General features: G+C 38.2%; 1 protein-coding gene across 11 annotated transcripts in view; it reads left to right on the top strand.

The window, feature by feature from the left end:
• The window catches only part of Dock10 (dedicator of cytokinesis 10), a 181,351-nt gene that overhangs the window by 40,638 nt on the left and 124,727 nt on the right, over positions 1–15,986 (top strand). For all 11 annotated transcript variants that reach the window (XM_048808623.1, XM_048808618.1, XM_048808620.1 and 8 more), the window contains exon 2: positions 10,133–10,252. In XM_048808623.1, coding sequence (XP_048664580.1) covers positions 10,133–10,252 — 120 coding nt within the window. The remainder of the gene's footprint in view (positions 1–10,132; positions 10,253–15,986) is intronic.

Below are 15,986 nucleotides of genomic sequence, written 5' to 3'. Positions count from 1 at the left end.
TGGCTTATTTTGCTTAGCAAGATGGTCTCCAGTGCCATCCATTTACCAGAAAATGCTGTAATTTCATTCTTCTTTAAGACTGAGTAGTATTCCATTGTGTGTATATACTTCATTTTCTTTATCCATTCATCTGTTGAAGGGCACCTAGGTTCTCAAAAGGTTTTTTTTAACTTTTCAATTTTTTGTTTTTAATGCTTTTTTGTTTCTTGTTTCTGCAAGGCAAGATTTTTGCTGATAATGTAGAGTGAAGTGCGTCATAGGTTTAAGGATGAGTTGGTTTAAAATATGGTTCTTCCATCAGCTTGCTGGCCAAGTCATTCAAGTCCTCAGAATCTAAGTTTTCTCATCTATTAATAAAAAAGAAAAGAAAAACAGAAATGATGTTCTCTTCCATGATTAATATGGTTACTTAGTGAGACGAGATATTAAATACATATCATGGTCCTTGACATTGATTATAATGACCAGAGTAGAAAAATATTATCAGCATTTATGGGATATGTTGTTTAAAATTATGGGATCCATTGGTACTATATTAATAAATTTTTGGTGTGGCTATGTCACTTTTATAAGCAAACATGTATGTATTTTCATATTACAAATTCAGCAAGTGTGACTCTTGAGATGAAAACAGCAGAATGAAGGAAAGTTATCTGAGGCTGGGAAGGCTTACAGATGCCTGCTCTGTCATTTGCTGCAGGGGTCTAGCAGAACTTCCAACACAGTGAGGCATTGCCCACAGAGAGCAAAATTACAGCATATGACACTGTCAGCAAAGAAAGCAAATGTGGTCATAAACTCATGTTTTGACTTCCAGATGTTCTGGTGTCCTAGGAGGGTGATGAATTGAATGAGTTACTGTTCATAGAAAATTAGAGACTAGGGCTGCACTTCTTGTATCACCTTGGAAAGTCACAAAGTTACCTAAGTTCCTCATTCCCAGGATGCACGATGCCTGGTATAAATTTTCAGAGTGAGATGACATGAGGGTGCATTAGTAATGAGTGAGTTTATTAAACCTACATTCTTGCACTGCAAAGGCAACAGTCATTGGCTGCAAGAGGTCCTTTAAGACCATTCAAATCTAAATAAACATAAATTGAAGAAGTGATAGTCCTCTATTATAAGTGTTGCTCCTTGTTTTATGAAGTGTTAGGATCTTTAGTTGGAAGCATTAAAATCTTGCTCCAGAAAGCCAGGACAGTCCAGAGAAGAGAACAGGAGGCAGGACATAGAGAAAGTCTTGGAAAAGAATTAGGCTTGGAGTAGGAGCCGCCAGGACGTTGGAATCAGGCACATTTTGGTGGCTGGAGGTAATGGTCAGTCCTGTGGGACTAGCAAACTTAGAAAAGAACAAGTTCCAGTTCTCCTCTCAAGAGTCAGTGTTTTGGAAGGAAGGATCCAGTGGATCTTGCTGGGCTTTATGCTTAGACCATAGAAAAGCATGACCTTTTTAATAATCAGGACAGGTCTTGGGGAATAGGGAGAGAAGTCCTCAAAAGGAAATTAAGATGCTAGTCCTAAAAGAAGGCACGATGGGTGTTGCACTGAAAAACCAAAAGTGTCCACTCTGTATGTTCACTTCCAAGTGGCCACAGATAAGAAAGAGGATAAAAGAACTGGCTATCATCATGGTGAGACTTTTTGAAAATATAAGATGCGTGTTGACAAAACTATTTACATTTGTTTGTGTGTGATACATACATATATGTACACACAAATACGTATGCGCATGCACACACACACACACACACACACACACCACTTGACCTGTGGGTGACAGTTTATGTGCTAAAGTACTAAAATAGTGTCAGAGTTTTAAGCGGGTGGCAGCTTTCATCACAGACTTCACATAAATTAATCTAAAGTTCCCTGCAGTTTGCTCTCAGGCATTAATTTCCTTGGTGTCAAGCAGCCTTGTAATTGGGTTGTGATGTATTTTTAATGATATTTATTATCTTTCAAGTGTTCCTAGAAAACTAAATGAGACATGTAATTTAATTTGATTTAGAACTTCTTGGATATTTTCTACTTCTTTACAAGTACCCATATTATACAGAGAAGCAGCTACTTTGATTTTTATTTTCATATATTGTGCAAAAATGTATGAATTTTGACATGATCCTAAGACATAAATAAGGTTAGATTATTTCCCTAAAAACAAGGCAGCAAAAGACCTAATTCAGTTTGAGAGTCTATCTTACATCATGGATAAAGTCTCTAAGGCTCTTTTGGTTTTGGTTTCTTAATGAAATCAAGGGTTAACAAAACAGATAATTATGATTTTTCTAACCATAATGTGTGTGTACTGAATATAATGAACTGATCATCCCTTATATTGCAAAGGACTTAACACTTCACTAAGTTTAACTTGCTTTATTTCTCTGAAATGGACAATGAGTTACTACTGGTTGATTTCTTCTGCAATCTGTGTGTCTTTGTTACCAAGGAAACCATTTCCAAACTCAGCTTAATCTGAGTTTGCCCAGCTGTACAGTTCTTAACCTTGATTTAGCTAGTGTTTTTCCGTTCTTATGACACTGTGATTCAAGACAGAGAGAAGGTTAAAGGGTCAGCCGGCAATGGCTTATTCCTTACTTAATCATTTCCTTTTGGTAAGAAAAGCGAGTCTTGTTTTCTGAAGCTCAGGCATTTGAGAGATTGTCCAGTGGAACTCCCTCTGATGAGAGGCTGAATTAAATCTGTCACAGGACCACAGGCCCACAGCTGTGGCCATGGATCCAGCTGCATGGACTCTCTCCAATTTTCTCAATTTGTTTTAAACACAAATGGTGTGGAAGTTGTTTCTCATCCATTTACATTGAGACCAAAGGGTCCTGGCTTATATTAGGGTCTAAAGAATTCATGTATCATTTAGATCTTTTATTTCTCTTGATAAATTTATTCTATTATCTTGATAGCACTGAAGTTAGTTAACAGTTGTGTTACTTCTAAATTGTTGTGGAGGTCTCAAGGTTGGAGATTTTTTGGGGGGTCTCTCTGAGGACCCTGTGGATCGTCGCTGTGAGCTAGTTGCTTGTCTGTATGCCAAGATGTGAAGAGAAATTTTAAATAATTGGCATGTTGTCCTCTTATAGAGCCTACTTTATTGATGCTAAAGTAAATATTGTTTGTGTGTGTGTCATTAACCGAGGATTAATAGTATAACACTGAAGAAGGCATTCTGTTACTAATATTCGAAGCAGAATAAAGATTCAGATATTTAGCAATGACAGGAGCAACTGAAGAAAAGTAAGGGAGTCTCAGATAATATCATGATTTGCACTGCATCTCACAGAAAGGTCATACAACTTCTCAAAGTGGGAAAAGGGTGTTCTTTTCATAGTGTTTCTTGAAAAGACCAGATTTTTGAAATAGAGAATCAAAAATAACTCATTCAGATCGATAGGATTGGAGTGACCCCAATAGGCTCACTCCCCTAATTATACCTAAAGTTTAGAACCCAAATAGGAAGCCCCCAAATAGGAGGGGTTTGCTCTGAGGATTGTTCTCTCTCCTTGACTCCATCAGCCTCTTTGCCAAGCAGCTCCCCAGGACTGACAGTCTCTTTTGTATCTGTACAAGTTTGCATTAGAGAAAGAAATTCCGAGCATCTACAACATGGATTGCCCTCTAGATATTTCTATTTGCAAAGCTAACAAGATTAATACCAAACCCATTCTAAATTTAATCCTTCTCTTTTGAACTGAAATTATAAATACACAAAAAGAATTTTCTAGGCTATTTCTCAAGGAAAACAAAAGGTAGAATTTCAGGGTCATGTTCCAGGGCTACTGCACATAGTTAGGTGGATTGACTTCCTTTTTCCTCCGGGGGACCCCGCAGCTGGTTTGACTTAGGAGATACAGAGAATAAGCTGCTCCTTTCCTATTTTAGTACTTTTCCTTATATTAGTACCTTTTTTAAACCTCTGTTCAAATCATTCATTGTCTGAGTTTTCCGTTAAGGAAATTTGGATAATAAATATAAAATCATATAGGGCTATCTCTGGAACATGAAGAATTTAGTTGGTAGGATTGCTTGGTTTGCTTTGCCTTGATTTGCTATCATAGTTTTGAGAAATCCAATTCATTTTTTTCAACACGATGAAAGCAAACTATGTTCCTAATAGAAAATTGGAGAATGCAGAAAAGTCAAAATAGTAAAATCCTAAAAATCACAGTCCCATCCAAACATAATAACTAATAATATTTGGATCTATAGCTCTCACCTTTTTAAATTTTCAATAATTTTCAGTTAGTCTGTTGTACAGTATTTATTCCCATTTTTATTAAACAATAATATGTACACAATTTTGCTTTTTGTCATAAACTTCAAAGTTTTGGTGTAAAGCCATGTGGATAATTTTCAAATAAAGACAAATCCGTGTTTGGTATTTTGTAATTCACTTACCACTTGCACACGGTTGTTTTTCTTCATCTTTACGACACCATGGCCCTTATTCTCACTCAAATCAACATCAGCTAAGACGGGACGACTTGCCCAAGTCACGTAGCTGGTAGGGAAAGATTCTGAATTTCTCCCTGGAGTTTCTGCATCTAATTCTTCACAACAATGACTATCACATATAGCTTAATACATTAGATGTCAGTGGTTCCCTATCAAGCCAAAAATACTTCCTCTATTAAATTGTTAATTGTGATTCTCCGTTTTGCTGACATGAGCTTCTAGAACCTCATTCCTAGTCTGTAATTATTTTCCCTGGTCTCCTTTCCCCAGAGTTTGTGTATCTTTTTTTTTTTTAATTAATTACTTGAAACTGTTACTTTAGTGGTTGGATTTCTATATGAAGCCCTGCTGTGATATTTCTAGGATCCCTCTCTGGTGGATTTTCAAAGGGGTAAACAATTTTAAAATCAAAGAATTCCCCAGTGTTTCAATGAAGCCATGATAGTTTTGAGAAATCAAGTTTACGTTTTCCACCAAAGTATGTTCCTATTAGAAAATGTGGAGAATGCAGAAAAGTCAAAATAGTAAAATCCCAAATATTACAGTCCCATCCAAACATAATAACTAATAATATTTGGATCTATATCTCTTAGATTTTTTAATTTTCAGTAATTTTCAAAACCATGTTCAGTTAGTCTGTTGTACAATATTTATTTGCATTTTATTAAACAATAATACATATACAATTTTGCTTTTCATCATGAACTTCAAAAACACAGTTTTAAAGGGCATATCTTATTTTATTGGGTTGATGTACCTTAATTTCATAATCATTTCTTACCCTCAATGACTTCTTATTCTCCCTTTTTAGGTGGCTATGCCCTTCCCACGTGACTATCACCTAGAGTTCTAGACAGGTATTCTAGATTCAGACTCTAATGTCATCATGTGTGTCAATCTAGAGCCACTGTCAAGATTTCCTTGAGCTTTTCTTCTAAGATAATCCATTTCCCTGTGGCTCCTTTTGTAGCTATCTTGATCATGGACCCCACCTTCTTTAGGTCCCAACCCCCACAACAAAAAAACCAATCACTTGCAAAACTTTGTGAGTTCACTAACTTTACCAAAGAATTGAAGGATTCAGCAATTTCATGACAGGTGCTACACAATTATTTATTTATTTACTTCAACCTTTATCCTAGGCTTAATGTCCTTCCCAAAGCTCACTGCTGCCTTAAGCCTTTCTCTATTACACATGGTTTTCTGAAAATTATAAGCCACTTTTCTTGAAAAGCAATTCAGATATCTTCACTCACTGGGTATAGCCTCCACCAGACTGTCCACCTTTCTTATCCCCTTGGGTGAAGGTAAGCATGTTTCTCCACCTTGTTACAAAGATAATATTGCCAAGTCATCCTTGCACATATCTTAGATTATACATAAATATATATGATTATACATAAATATATATGGTTTTACACATATTTATGTGCATATACATATATGCATACTTATGTATATATATACATGTATATATATACAAACACATACACATATACAAATATATAAATATTTGTAAATATTATGCAAGTATGTATTTGTACATATGCATATAGATATATATACATACATATGTAATATGTATATATGTTTATTATTTCTTTTAGATAGATCCCTAAAAAGAAATTACTGGATCTGGATACAAAGATACATATTTAATTACTCAATACATTTTTATTGAATGCCTACTTGCTCTTTGCTCTTTGCATGTATTAAATTCACAACACAGGTCCTTTCAGTTCATGACTAGTGAAAATTTAAAATTCATAACCTTAACTTATTTAATACTTACGAAGTAAATATATGAGGCCTGGTGCTTTTCTAAGAATTACTACCTCAACTCATCCTGTGAAACAATCTCTTACTAAGCCATTTTACAGATGCAGAAATTAAGACATAAGAATTTTAATTACTATGCCAAATGTTACATAGTCCATAGTAGCAATTTTCTAGACTCCCAGAAATTCTGGTTCCTGAGTATATGATATACTCCTAGGCAACTAGGCTAGGTAGTTTAGTTTACTTTTTAGTTAGACTTATTCTGGAGGAAGGTCCATGTTGGTAATTTAATAATTAAATTTTTAGGGCCACATGCTTCAAATATGTATTTTCTTTTCTTTGGTGTCACCCAATTGGTTTTTTTCCCCTAATTGATTTTGAACTGTAATAATGAAACTGATTCAGATCTTTGGGATGAAGCACTGTGTGCTTAAGATCAGGATCTGTAGTTAAAGCACAGACAGTCTACTAGCTGAAATGGTCTTGGCAGTCTGGACTCTACCAAGATGGCAGCTTCCCCACTCCAGGGCTTAAGAATGGGTTGGTGTTCACGAGAAGTTGTAGAATGAGGGGAAGAAAGCATTTGTTTTGGTGACAGGGGCCCATTCTTCTGCTGTGAAGTTGCTTTGGAAAAGAGCTGAGGGTTTGGGGAACTAGATCAAACAAATCTCTTAATACTATATAAGAAGAATAGGGCCTATTACTACGGTGGGGAAACATCGCCCTGCTGCATAATAACTGGTCCTGGTGGGTGCCTTTTCCCATGCATAGTAACTTTAAAATAGCTAATGAAATTCATTACTCATTTGAGAGAAAGAGAGTAAGAGTAAAAAGCACTATAAAATCCAATCCAATTCAGGGTAATCTTGGCACATACCTTATCCCAATTGGTGCATTTCCAAAAGAAACACACACACTAAATTCAGGAGGGACAACCCAACCCTTGTTAAAGCTGTAAATCAATGCTGCTCAGTTCCCATTTTCACTCAATGTCTCTGCAAGGATCAGGATTGAGAAATTAACTGGTCCCACCATCCTTGTATGCATCTGTATCTTTGACTGAGTCCCTGAGAAGATAGCCCCCTTGCTCTAGAGAGAACTACTGGTGTAATAGTCTGCATTCTCAGCATCCCAGAAGTATAAAACTTTCATGGCAAACTTTGTCAAATCCTAGGCTGTAGGTGCTGTTGACTTGTTAAATTTCTTATCCTCCAAATTCTGATATATTGAGTATCTTGACACCAATTAATAAAATCCCTGGGAAGATAGCATTTCACTAATCTACCCTGCCTCAGGCCAAGATTTATGATGCAGATATCATGGATTTGTGATTCCCCCATCAAAATAACTGTGGTGCAATATTCTAAATAAGAAAGGCCTAATAAATATTATTCATTAATTGGCTGATATGTCATAGCCTGAAATGGAGACATACAAATATGCCCTCCCACAGTAGTTTGCAGGACTTGCCTTGTTTGGGGAATATCAAGAACAGTTAGGACTTAGTTTCTCTGAGATTATGTCAATAACTTTGAACTTGAAAGCTCTGCTTTGCCTCTTGCACTAATTTGAATAGGATTAAATTTAGGTAAAATTTGGGTTCCAGTGAGACATCTTTGAAAGACTTTCTGGTCTCCCCTTTCTTAATTAATGCTCAAGTTCGAGACTAATGAGAGATAAAATTAGGTAAAAGATAATGAGTACTGAAGTGTAGAAGGCCACTCAAAACATGTTTATGTCATATTTATTTAAATGTATGAGTTGCAACATATATTAGAGCCACATCCTCTTGCTCACATTGGTGTGAAGAAGGGAGAGAAAAAGAAAAGTGGTGGAAGATATGACCTGGGCTGTTTATTGAGGGCAATGTACACCTAAACCAAAGAAACTTAAATGAGGAAAAGGAACATAAATGACCCATCAAATCTGTGGTGAGATAAGAGCTTCCTGAGAGCACTTTACTATGCATTTTGTTTCATTTGATATATTTCATGCATACACATTCATCTTGGGGGGGAAAAAGAGGTTCCAGAATAACTGAAGTGTTTTAAACTTGAAGACCCATAAGGGCTGTTGGTGATATAAACATGGGATGCTGCAGGGTCAGAGGTAATGGATAAGTGCTCCTGAGGCCTGCAGCTGAACTGGAGTGAAACACCACTACTTGAAGACGTTCAAAGTCAATTTAAAATAAAATAAAGCCAAACAAAATAAATGCTCATGCCCAACCAAACATCTGGGGGCCTGCATTTGCCTCTTAAGCCATCAATTTGTGATCCTTGGAATTAACTTTTTTTTCTGGGAAACAAGGAATTGGAACTTAAAATAAGTCTAAATAAAATAGGAATGTCAAAATGTAGGGATTCTCGAAAGGCTCTTTAAAAATCACCCAAGTCTTGCCATGTGATTCAATATCTTCTACTTCAAAATGCTCAATATTTCACAGAACTTTCACTAAACAGATTGTGTTGGCAATTGAATTGCTTCTTTTCTTCAGATGTCCTACAGACTTCTGCATTTTATTTGCTAAATATAGCCGGTTTACTAGAAGGGCCCCTCCAGGGAGAATAAGCACCTTGCCCTGCCCTGGGCTTGCCTAAGCATGTGTGGGTTTTCTTTTAATGCAGAATGTGCACATTTTATTTTATTTTGTTTTGCTTTTATATTTGGAAAATCATCAAAATAAATATTGAGTGCTACTTTGAGGTGTCCATTAGCAGTTTTTAAAACATTGATGAAAGGTTTGGGGAGTTTAGCAGCAGACAACATTTTTCTAAAGACGTCCTCCCTCCAAGCTAAACCTATGTGCTTTGCAGCTTAGGGATGAGTGGCACGTCAGGGGCCAGGAGGTGGGTGGAGAGTTTTCTGTGGTTATCACTGATGTGATAAAGAAAGAAATATTTTTTTCCACTTATGAGATCGCTTTAGTATCCAAACTTCTTGGTGACCCCTAACATTCGTGTACCCCCCCCACACACACACACAAAGGACTATCCTTGTTCATTTAATTTGCATAAAGATTTCATTAAAGGGATTGGGTTCTCAGGTTGTATCTTTGGTTTTTGGATTTGTAATGCTTTGTTCTGTTTTGATTTTGGAAGGGTCCATTTTTCTCTCTGTGTGTTATATAGTTTGGAGGAAGAACATCAGTTTTATGGTGAGGCAATAACATCTTCTAGCATTTATTTGTTAGCACTCTGGGAGGCTTTTCTGAAGGGAGTGCCTTTCTTCTTGGGTTCAGGATGTTAATGCAGTATGATTGGCTATTTTTCCTGACTGACGTGTTTTCACCACAGTGTGTCCATGATGGTTGTGTTGTTCAGTTCTATTAGAGTCTGACCAGGCTTCTCTCAGTGGAGACAAAGAGGCTTAGAGCCAAGCAATTAATCCTGACACAGGATCTGTGCTTCAGTGACAACTAAGACGACCTGTGATACTTTGATTGCCAGCAAGATGCCAACATTTTTAAATTGACCCAAGGAGAACATACAAAGAAGTAGCTAATTCAGCAAAAATGATGATGATCATCGTAGTACTGTAGCAGGTCAACAGAAGCCCTTTCTTCATGTTGACAAAGATCAAGTTTACAGAAACATCTATGCTATGGATGTGCCAGGCAGGCCCCTGTGAGCTCTGGGGAATCAGTGCCAACAGCTCAAATTACTGAAGGAGATGTCAGGTATTTCAGGATCTTCCCATATTATTTCAGATGTGGAAATAATAATCATGTGGCTTTATCCTAAATCCTGGAGTCTCTGTGACTGCATTGTAAGTGTGATACCAAAAACCTCTGTGACAACTAACAAATGAAATCAAAGGACACATGGGGAAGAAGCAAAGTGATGTGTGTGAGTGGTTAACATGGTATTTTCTTTTCTCACAGCAGGAAAAACCTAGGCTTCTGGAGCCTTTGGATTATGAAACTGTTATTGAAGAACTTGAAAAGACCTATCGGAATGACCCTCTTCAAGATCTCTTATTCTTCCCCAGTGACGACTTCTCAGTAAGTCCCCTCAATTTAGGAGGGTCCTATACATTGGGTCTCACATTTCCCCATAGATTCAGAGTTTCCTCTTCCTGTGGCCAACCTACATTGCATTGCTACAAGACCAGTCCTCATCTGGCCATAGAATGTACCTGAGGGCCTTCTCTAGACAGGAGAGTGGAGGCTTAGCCAGGCAGGGACAACAGGGGCCAGGAGCAGCACAAGGTGCTACCTCCCTCCATCCAGTCCAGCTGCTACTCACTGCCTTCCCTGTATGTGTAGTGCTCTTTCTCCCTCACATTTCTAAAAGCTCCCAAGCAACTGAAGCCAGCCAGTGTCAAAGACAGGAATGTATTGACACAAAAGATGAAATTCTTAAAAAAATCACTTTTCATCTTGGTTGGCCTTTAATAAGGAGATGCTGAGGCTTAGAGGCGAAGCAAGGTAGGCAAGAACATCTTCAGAGAAGATGGTCTGAGATATGCCCCTTTAGGACATGCATAACTATGTACAGAATGCTCAAGAAGCTAACAGAGAGAATGAATGAAAAGGAAAGTAACATTGGAGATAAAGAGTAAAATTATGGATGATGAGCACCCTTTTGTCCCAGACATTCAAAACTGATGTTTGTGGTTACTTTAAGCTTTTTAAAATTATTTATAAAGATCTAAGTATGCAAAGATTCCCATGGGTGGTTGGTAATCTTTCCTTTATTTTCTAAAGGAAATTTCAGCATCTTAGAGCTGGTGCAGAGACAGCTCAAGGGTAACACTGCAAAACAGGTATTGTCTGTGGAAACCTCTGTTGGTGAGTGTAGACCTCAGTTCCCACACTTTACTCAAACTCAAAATTCAGTTGCATCTCTGACCTTTGGGGCAGATCTGGTTTCTTGCTTCTAAAGGGTTAATTTTTTCAGGTTCCTCCATGTATTCATGAAAAAGAAAGTATATAGAAGTTAGCACTTCTGTTCCAAGTATGAAGAATAATGGAAGAAAGAAAGGAGATTTGCATATAAGAAAAAGGATTCTTCCAGTCTGTTTTTAAAATTTTTAAATGGCTTCCTCCTCATGTTGGCATATTTTGAGAAAGTTATATCTCAAGCAGAAATCTCAGTTCTGTGGTTGGATCAGGCTACTGGGGCTTGAACTGCAAACATAAAGTTGAACCACCCTTTTTTTTTTTTTTTAATTCCACATCCTCATTTTCGTTTTTCAGACTTAAGGTAGACCTACCAAAAAGCTTCTTTTCTGTAAAATAACACCGAAAATTGTGAAACTAGGGGCATCTTTTCAAGACTCCCAGCTGCAAAAGAGAACAGCCAAGTATAGATGGATGAAACATTTGCACTGAACTTGAATTCATTTTTGGCATCTTTCCACACTCATTCAAGTTAGGGATTGTCTCTGATTACTCTTTGACCTTTGATACCCTTAATGGTGTAAACAGGATATAATAACATACCTATTTTCCCAATGCAAATATTCCAATCAATATGCTGACCTATTTTATTGTGTGCCTGCTTAAACCTTTCTGTAACTCCCCATTGACTTCATGGTGAAGCGCAGAGAGCTTAGTATAGCCCGTGACCTCTCAAGAACTAGACCTTGGTCCTTTCTCAGGGTCAGTCTTACCCATCAGCCCATGCCATCCCATCCTGCGTAGTCACTCTCACTCCACACTTGAGTAAAATACTAGCACAACTCCAAAAACTGCCATTCTAGAAGCCACCTCTGATTCTTGTCTTCATTCATTCAACAAATATTAAATGTATAATACTGAATGTTGGGCATCATTCTAGGAATGCAAAAAAAAAATTGACTTGCCCTAAGAGCGCTTACCTTTTGCTGGGAGGAGTCAGGAAAATAAGTAAAAAGATTAATTAACAAGATAATTCAGATAAAGTTCTAGAATAAACCAGGGCTGAATGATGGAAACTGACTTGGAGAAAAGCTACATTGGACTGAGTGTGCCAAGGACAGCCCCTCTGATGAGGTGACAACTGAGCAGAGCCATATTCTCCAGGAGGACCCCCCCATGCTAAACACTGGGAAGGACTGTCTCAGGCTAAGGAAATGGCTGGTGCCATGGACCAGAGAGTTCTCAGATGGAGGATCAAGATTGCTGGACATCTGAGAGTAGTCAGAAACAAGGTGGGGCAAGAAAAAGATCAGGCATTTATGTCTTACTCTAAATGCAAGTGGCAAGCCACCAGAGTGTTTCAAGAAGGAGAACAAATGGCCTTGTGTGTATTATCAACAGATCATTTGGTCTGTGTGGGGAACGTACAACAGGGCAGAGGGGAAGCCCTGAGTCCATCTGGGAGATTAGCTCCTCGTCAGTAGATGCCCAAGAGAAGAGATATTTGATGCTACTCAATCCTTACTATCAAAAAAAGTCATATTCTACAAGTGGCTAAATTGTCATTTACATTAAGCAATTGAGAAACTAAGGAGAGAGTTGGAATATTTGCACAAAATTGCTATTTTTAATAATATTTAAATATATTGTTCTCCCTCTTTCTTGCCCTACAAAGTACATTTTGGTAATCTGAGAACAGTATGTAGCCTGCTGGCTATTTTTGCATGTCTTGTCAGCTCAGAATCATCTTTATGTTTTTAAATAATTGAATGAAAAAAAAAAACAATATTTTGTTACATGTGAAAATAATCATGAAATTCACATATCCATAAGCAATGTTTTATTTGAATATGGATGCCCCGATATTTACCAGTTGTTAGTGGCTGCGTTCGTGATGTAAAGGCTTTGCTGTGACAGGGTTACAGTATCTTTAGCAGAGACACACAGCCCTAAAAGATTTATTCTCTGACCTTTTTGCAGAAAAAGATGGCCCGTCCATGTTATGCAGTACAACTGCATTTATTTTGGAATTCTTCCCTCACGCTCTTTGTGAAGTGTAGCCACTTCTCTTAAGTTCCCTCTGGCATTACCTGCTCCATCCACAGCCTAGATTGCATTTTAGGGGTGTTGGTCACCAAGAGCAAGTTTCCATGCTCCTGGAAAATGCATCATTTCCTGGACTTTTCCTTGAGCAATGGGCAGGGATTCTCTGGGATTCGTTCTCTACTTAGCCAGTGGGAGGTGACGACCAAATGACCATACAAACCCCATGGCGTTGAATGCTGGGAGGGGACAGTGCTTCCCAATCCCACATCCATCCAAACACCGATTTCTGCCTTGTGGATTGGAGACTCCAGCTCACTTCTGCTTCCACGTTTCCAAGCACCCACACTTGCAGCGCCATGATTCATCACTCAGTTTGTTTAATCAATATTTATTCAGCACCCATGAGGTTCTGAATATGGAACCAGCACTTCCTAGAAGAGAGGGGCTGACAGGAAAAGCAGGAGTTCCATGCTTTGGGAGCCTGTGCCCTACTATGGATGAAAGATAAAGTTGATGAAATGCTATGCTTGAGAAATGCCAAGAAATGCATATGGCACATGTTACACCAAAAAGGAGATTATTCTTTTACCAAGGCACTATTCTGTGCTTACATTTTGAGCACAGACATTAGAAGTGTGTTCCTGCTCCCTCTGCCAACCCAAGCTCCCCTCACTCTCTTCTGCCTTGTCTTCCTGCTTTCTCTAAACCTTGTCTTACTTTGATTCATTCATACCCAGTACTCAAAGGAACCTTAAGAAACACACGTCAGATAATGTCATGCCTCTGCTTAAATCATTCCAGTGGCTCCCCGTTGCCCTAGGAGTCAAATCCAGCTTCTGTGGTGGTCTCTGTTATCCAACTCCCTGATGAACTATGAGCCCCTCTTGCCTAGCAGTGCCCCTGGGGAGGAACAGAATACCTGGAATTCTTTCTGTTCTCTACCCTTGCCAAGCTCATCTGCCCTGTAAAATCTGTATACTCCCTACATGGCTGGGTCCACTCAGCCCAAATGGCACCTCTTCAAAGAAGCATTCCACATACTGGCCTGCATAGCCCCACTTGCCCTGAGTTACTCCATCACATCACCAAGCTTGATTCTCTTTGTAGCACTTGTGACTACTCTGAAGGTCTTTATTTGCTGGTTCACTCCTCTGTTACTTGTTTCTCACCACGAGATTGTAACTTCAGCAGGACAGGGACATCTTGTCTTGACCATTGTGAGATGTCGAGTAACTAACTCTAACCCCATCCCTAACCTTAAACATAACCATCATCTTTGCAGCAGCACTTGTCTTGGAGCAGGCAGAAAATTCGTATTTTTTTCATTAATTGCCTTTCATAAACATAGGTCATTATTTTCAAACATAACTTTGATTCTTTGAGTATCTTGAGGACCAAAAAGTCATTCCAAAATAATACTCTTGAAAATGAAGAGAATAAAGTAATTGGCTTTGTTTCATGATGAGAAAACGATTGTTAATGTGTTACTCACCTCTTGACACAATTCAACACTGTGTCTTAAAAATCAGCTCTGAGACCACTATGATCCCCTCTTCCATCTTCTTCCATCGAGCACTGTTCCTGCACATAGCTGACATTCAGCTTCCTGGTTCTACACTTCAGTGTACTTGCTCACTTGCTATCTGTTCACTTGCTTTCTGTAACTAGGCAAGGAAGAAATCAGTTCATGTCTGTACACCAAGGACCCAACACACTGTCTGGTTCGTGGGTATTCAGTAGAGATTGTTGAATATTGGGTTACAATATTCTTTAGGTTAAGTGACTGAAGTAGAAACATTTTTCCTTTGTCTTGGCACACTGGGTAGAAGTTCTTTGGCATGTGCACTCTGGGATCAGGCAGTATGAACTTGCACCACCTCCATCATAATGATTCTCTAGAAATAAGTAGTACATATGCATTTATTAATCCATTCAGTACTACTTCAGTCATTGTAGTTGTTACGCTTGTCCTTCTCATCTTTCTTTTTGAGTAGGTGGTAATTGAAACTTAGACCAAAAAAAAAAGCACTTAGGCACTTAGTCATCAAAGTGTGACTCAGTGAAGTTGTTGAGGAGAGTAAGGAATTCAAGAGCTAAAGCAGTTCAAGGACACAGTGAATCATGTTGTTGAATGATTCACTTTAAGGAGATACTGATACAAAATAGCACCACAATGAGAAAGCCAGAAATGCATTTCTTTCTTTCTTTTTTGGTACTGGGGATTGAACTTAGGGGCATTTAACCACTGAGCCACCTCCCCAGCCCTTTTTTATATTTTATTTAGAGATAGGGTCTTGCTGAATTGCATTACTTGCTGAGCAAAAGAAGCAGAAAGTCAGCATTATCGAATCATTTCTGGGACATACAAAACCATAAATAAGAAAGATCAGAGGTTTGAAAGCTGGGACTATTGCACACCTGTATTGTTTTTCAGTACCTTCCATACTGATAAAATTCCTCTCTTTCGACTAAGCTTCATGGGCGTGAGCTAAGTGAATATATCAGGAACAGCAATATGAACAAGAATAGGGCTTATACTTGGACAGTTGAAGTTGTAACACTGGACAGTGCCATTTCTATGCCACTTGACTGGAATAAGCTGTCAAGAGAGTTACAGTATCTCCTCAAAACCCACCTTCACATCAGGAGTCCAGATTCAGGGCTCTAGGGCTCCCCAATGGATCCTGCAATTGTCATTTGCTTACTACTAAAACTGAATGAATAACAGATTTCATAATATACCAATGGCTTGCTCTTCTCATGGTATATTTTTAGCTATAAAAAGCGACTGATATTTGGGGACTTCCAGATTTAACCACATGGGTCATTCTAGGAGAGGAAACAGAAA

The sequence above is a fragment of the Marmota marmota genome, unplaced genomic scaffold (assembly GCF_001458135.2).
Source record: "Marmota marmota marmota unplaced genomic scaffold, marMar, whole genome shotgun sequence".
Lineage (NCBI taxonomy): Eukaryota > Metazoa > Chordata > Mammalia > Rodentia > Sciuridae > Marmota > Marmota marmota.
This window is presented reverse-complemented; position numbering and strand designations above follow the sequence as displayed.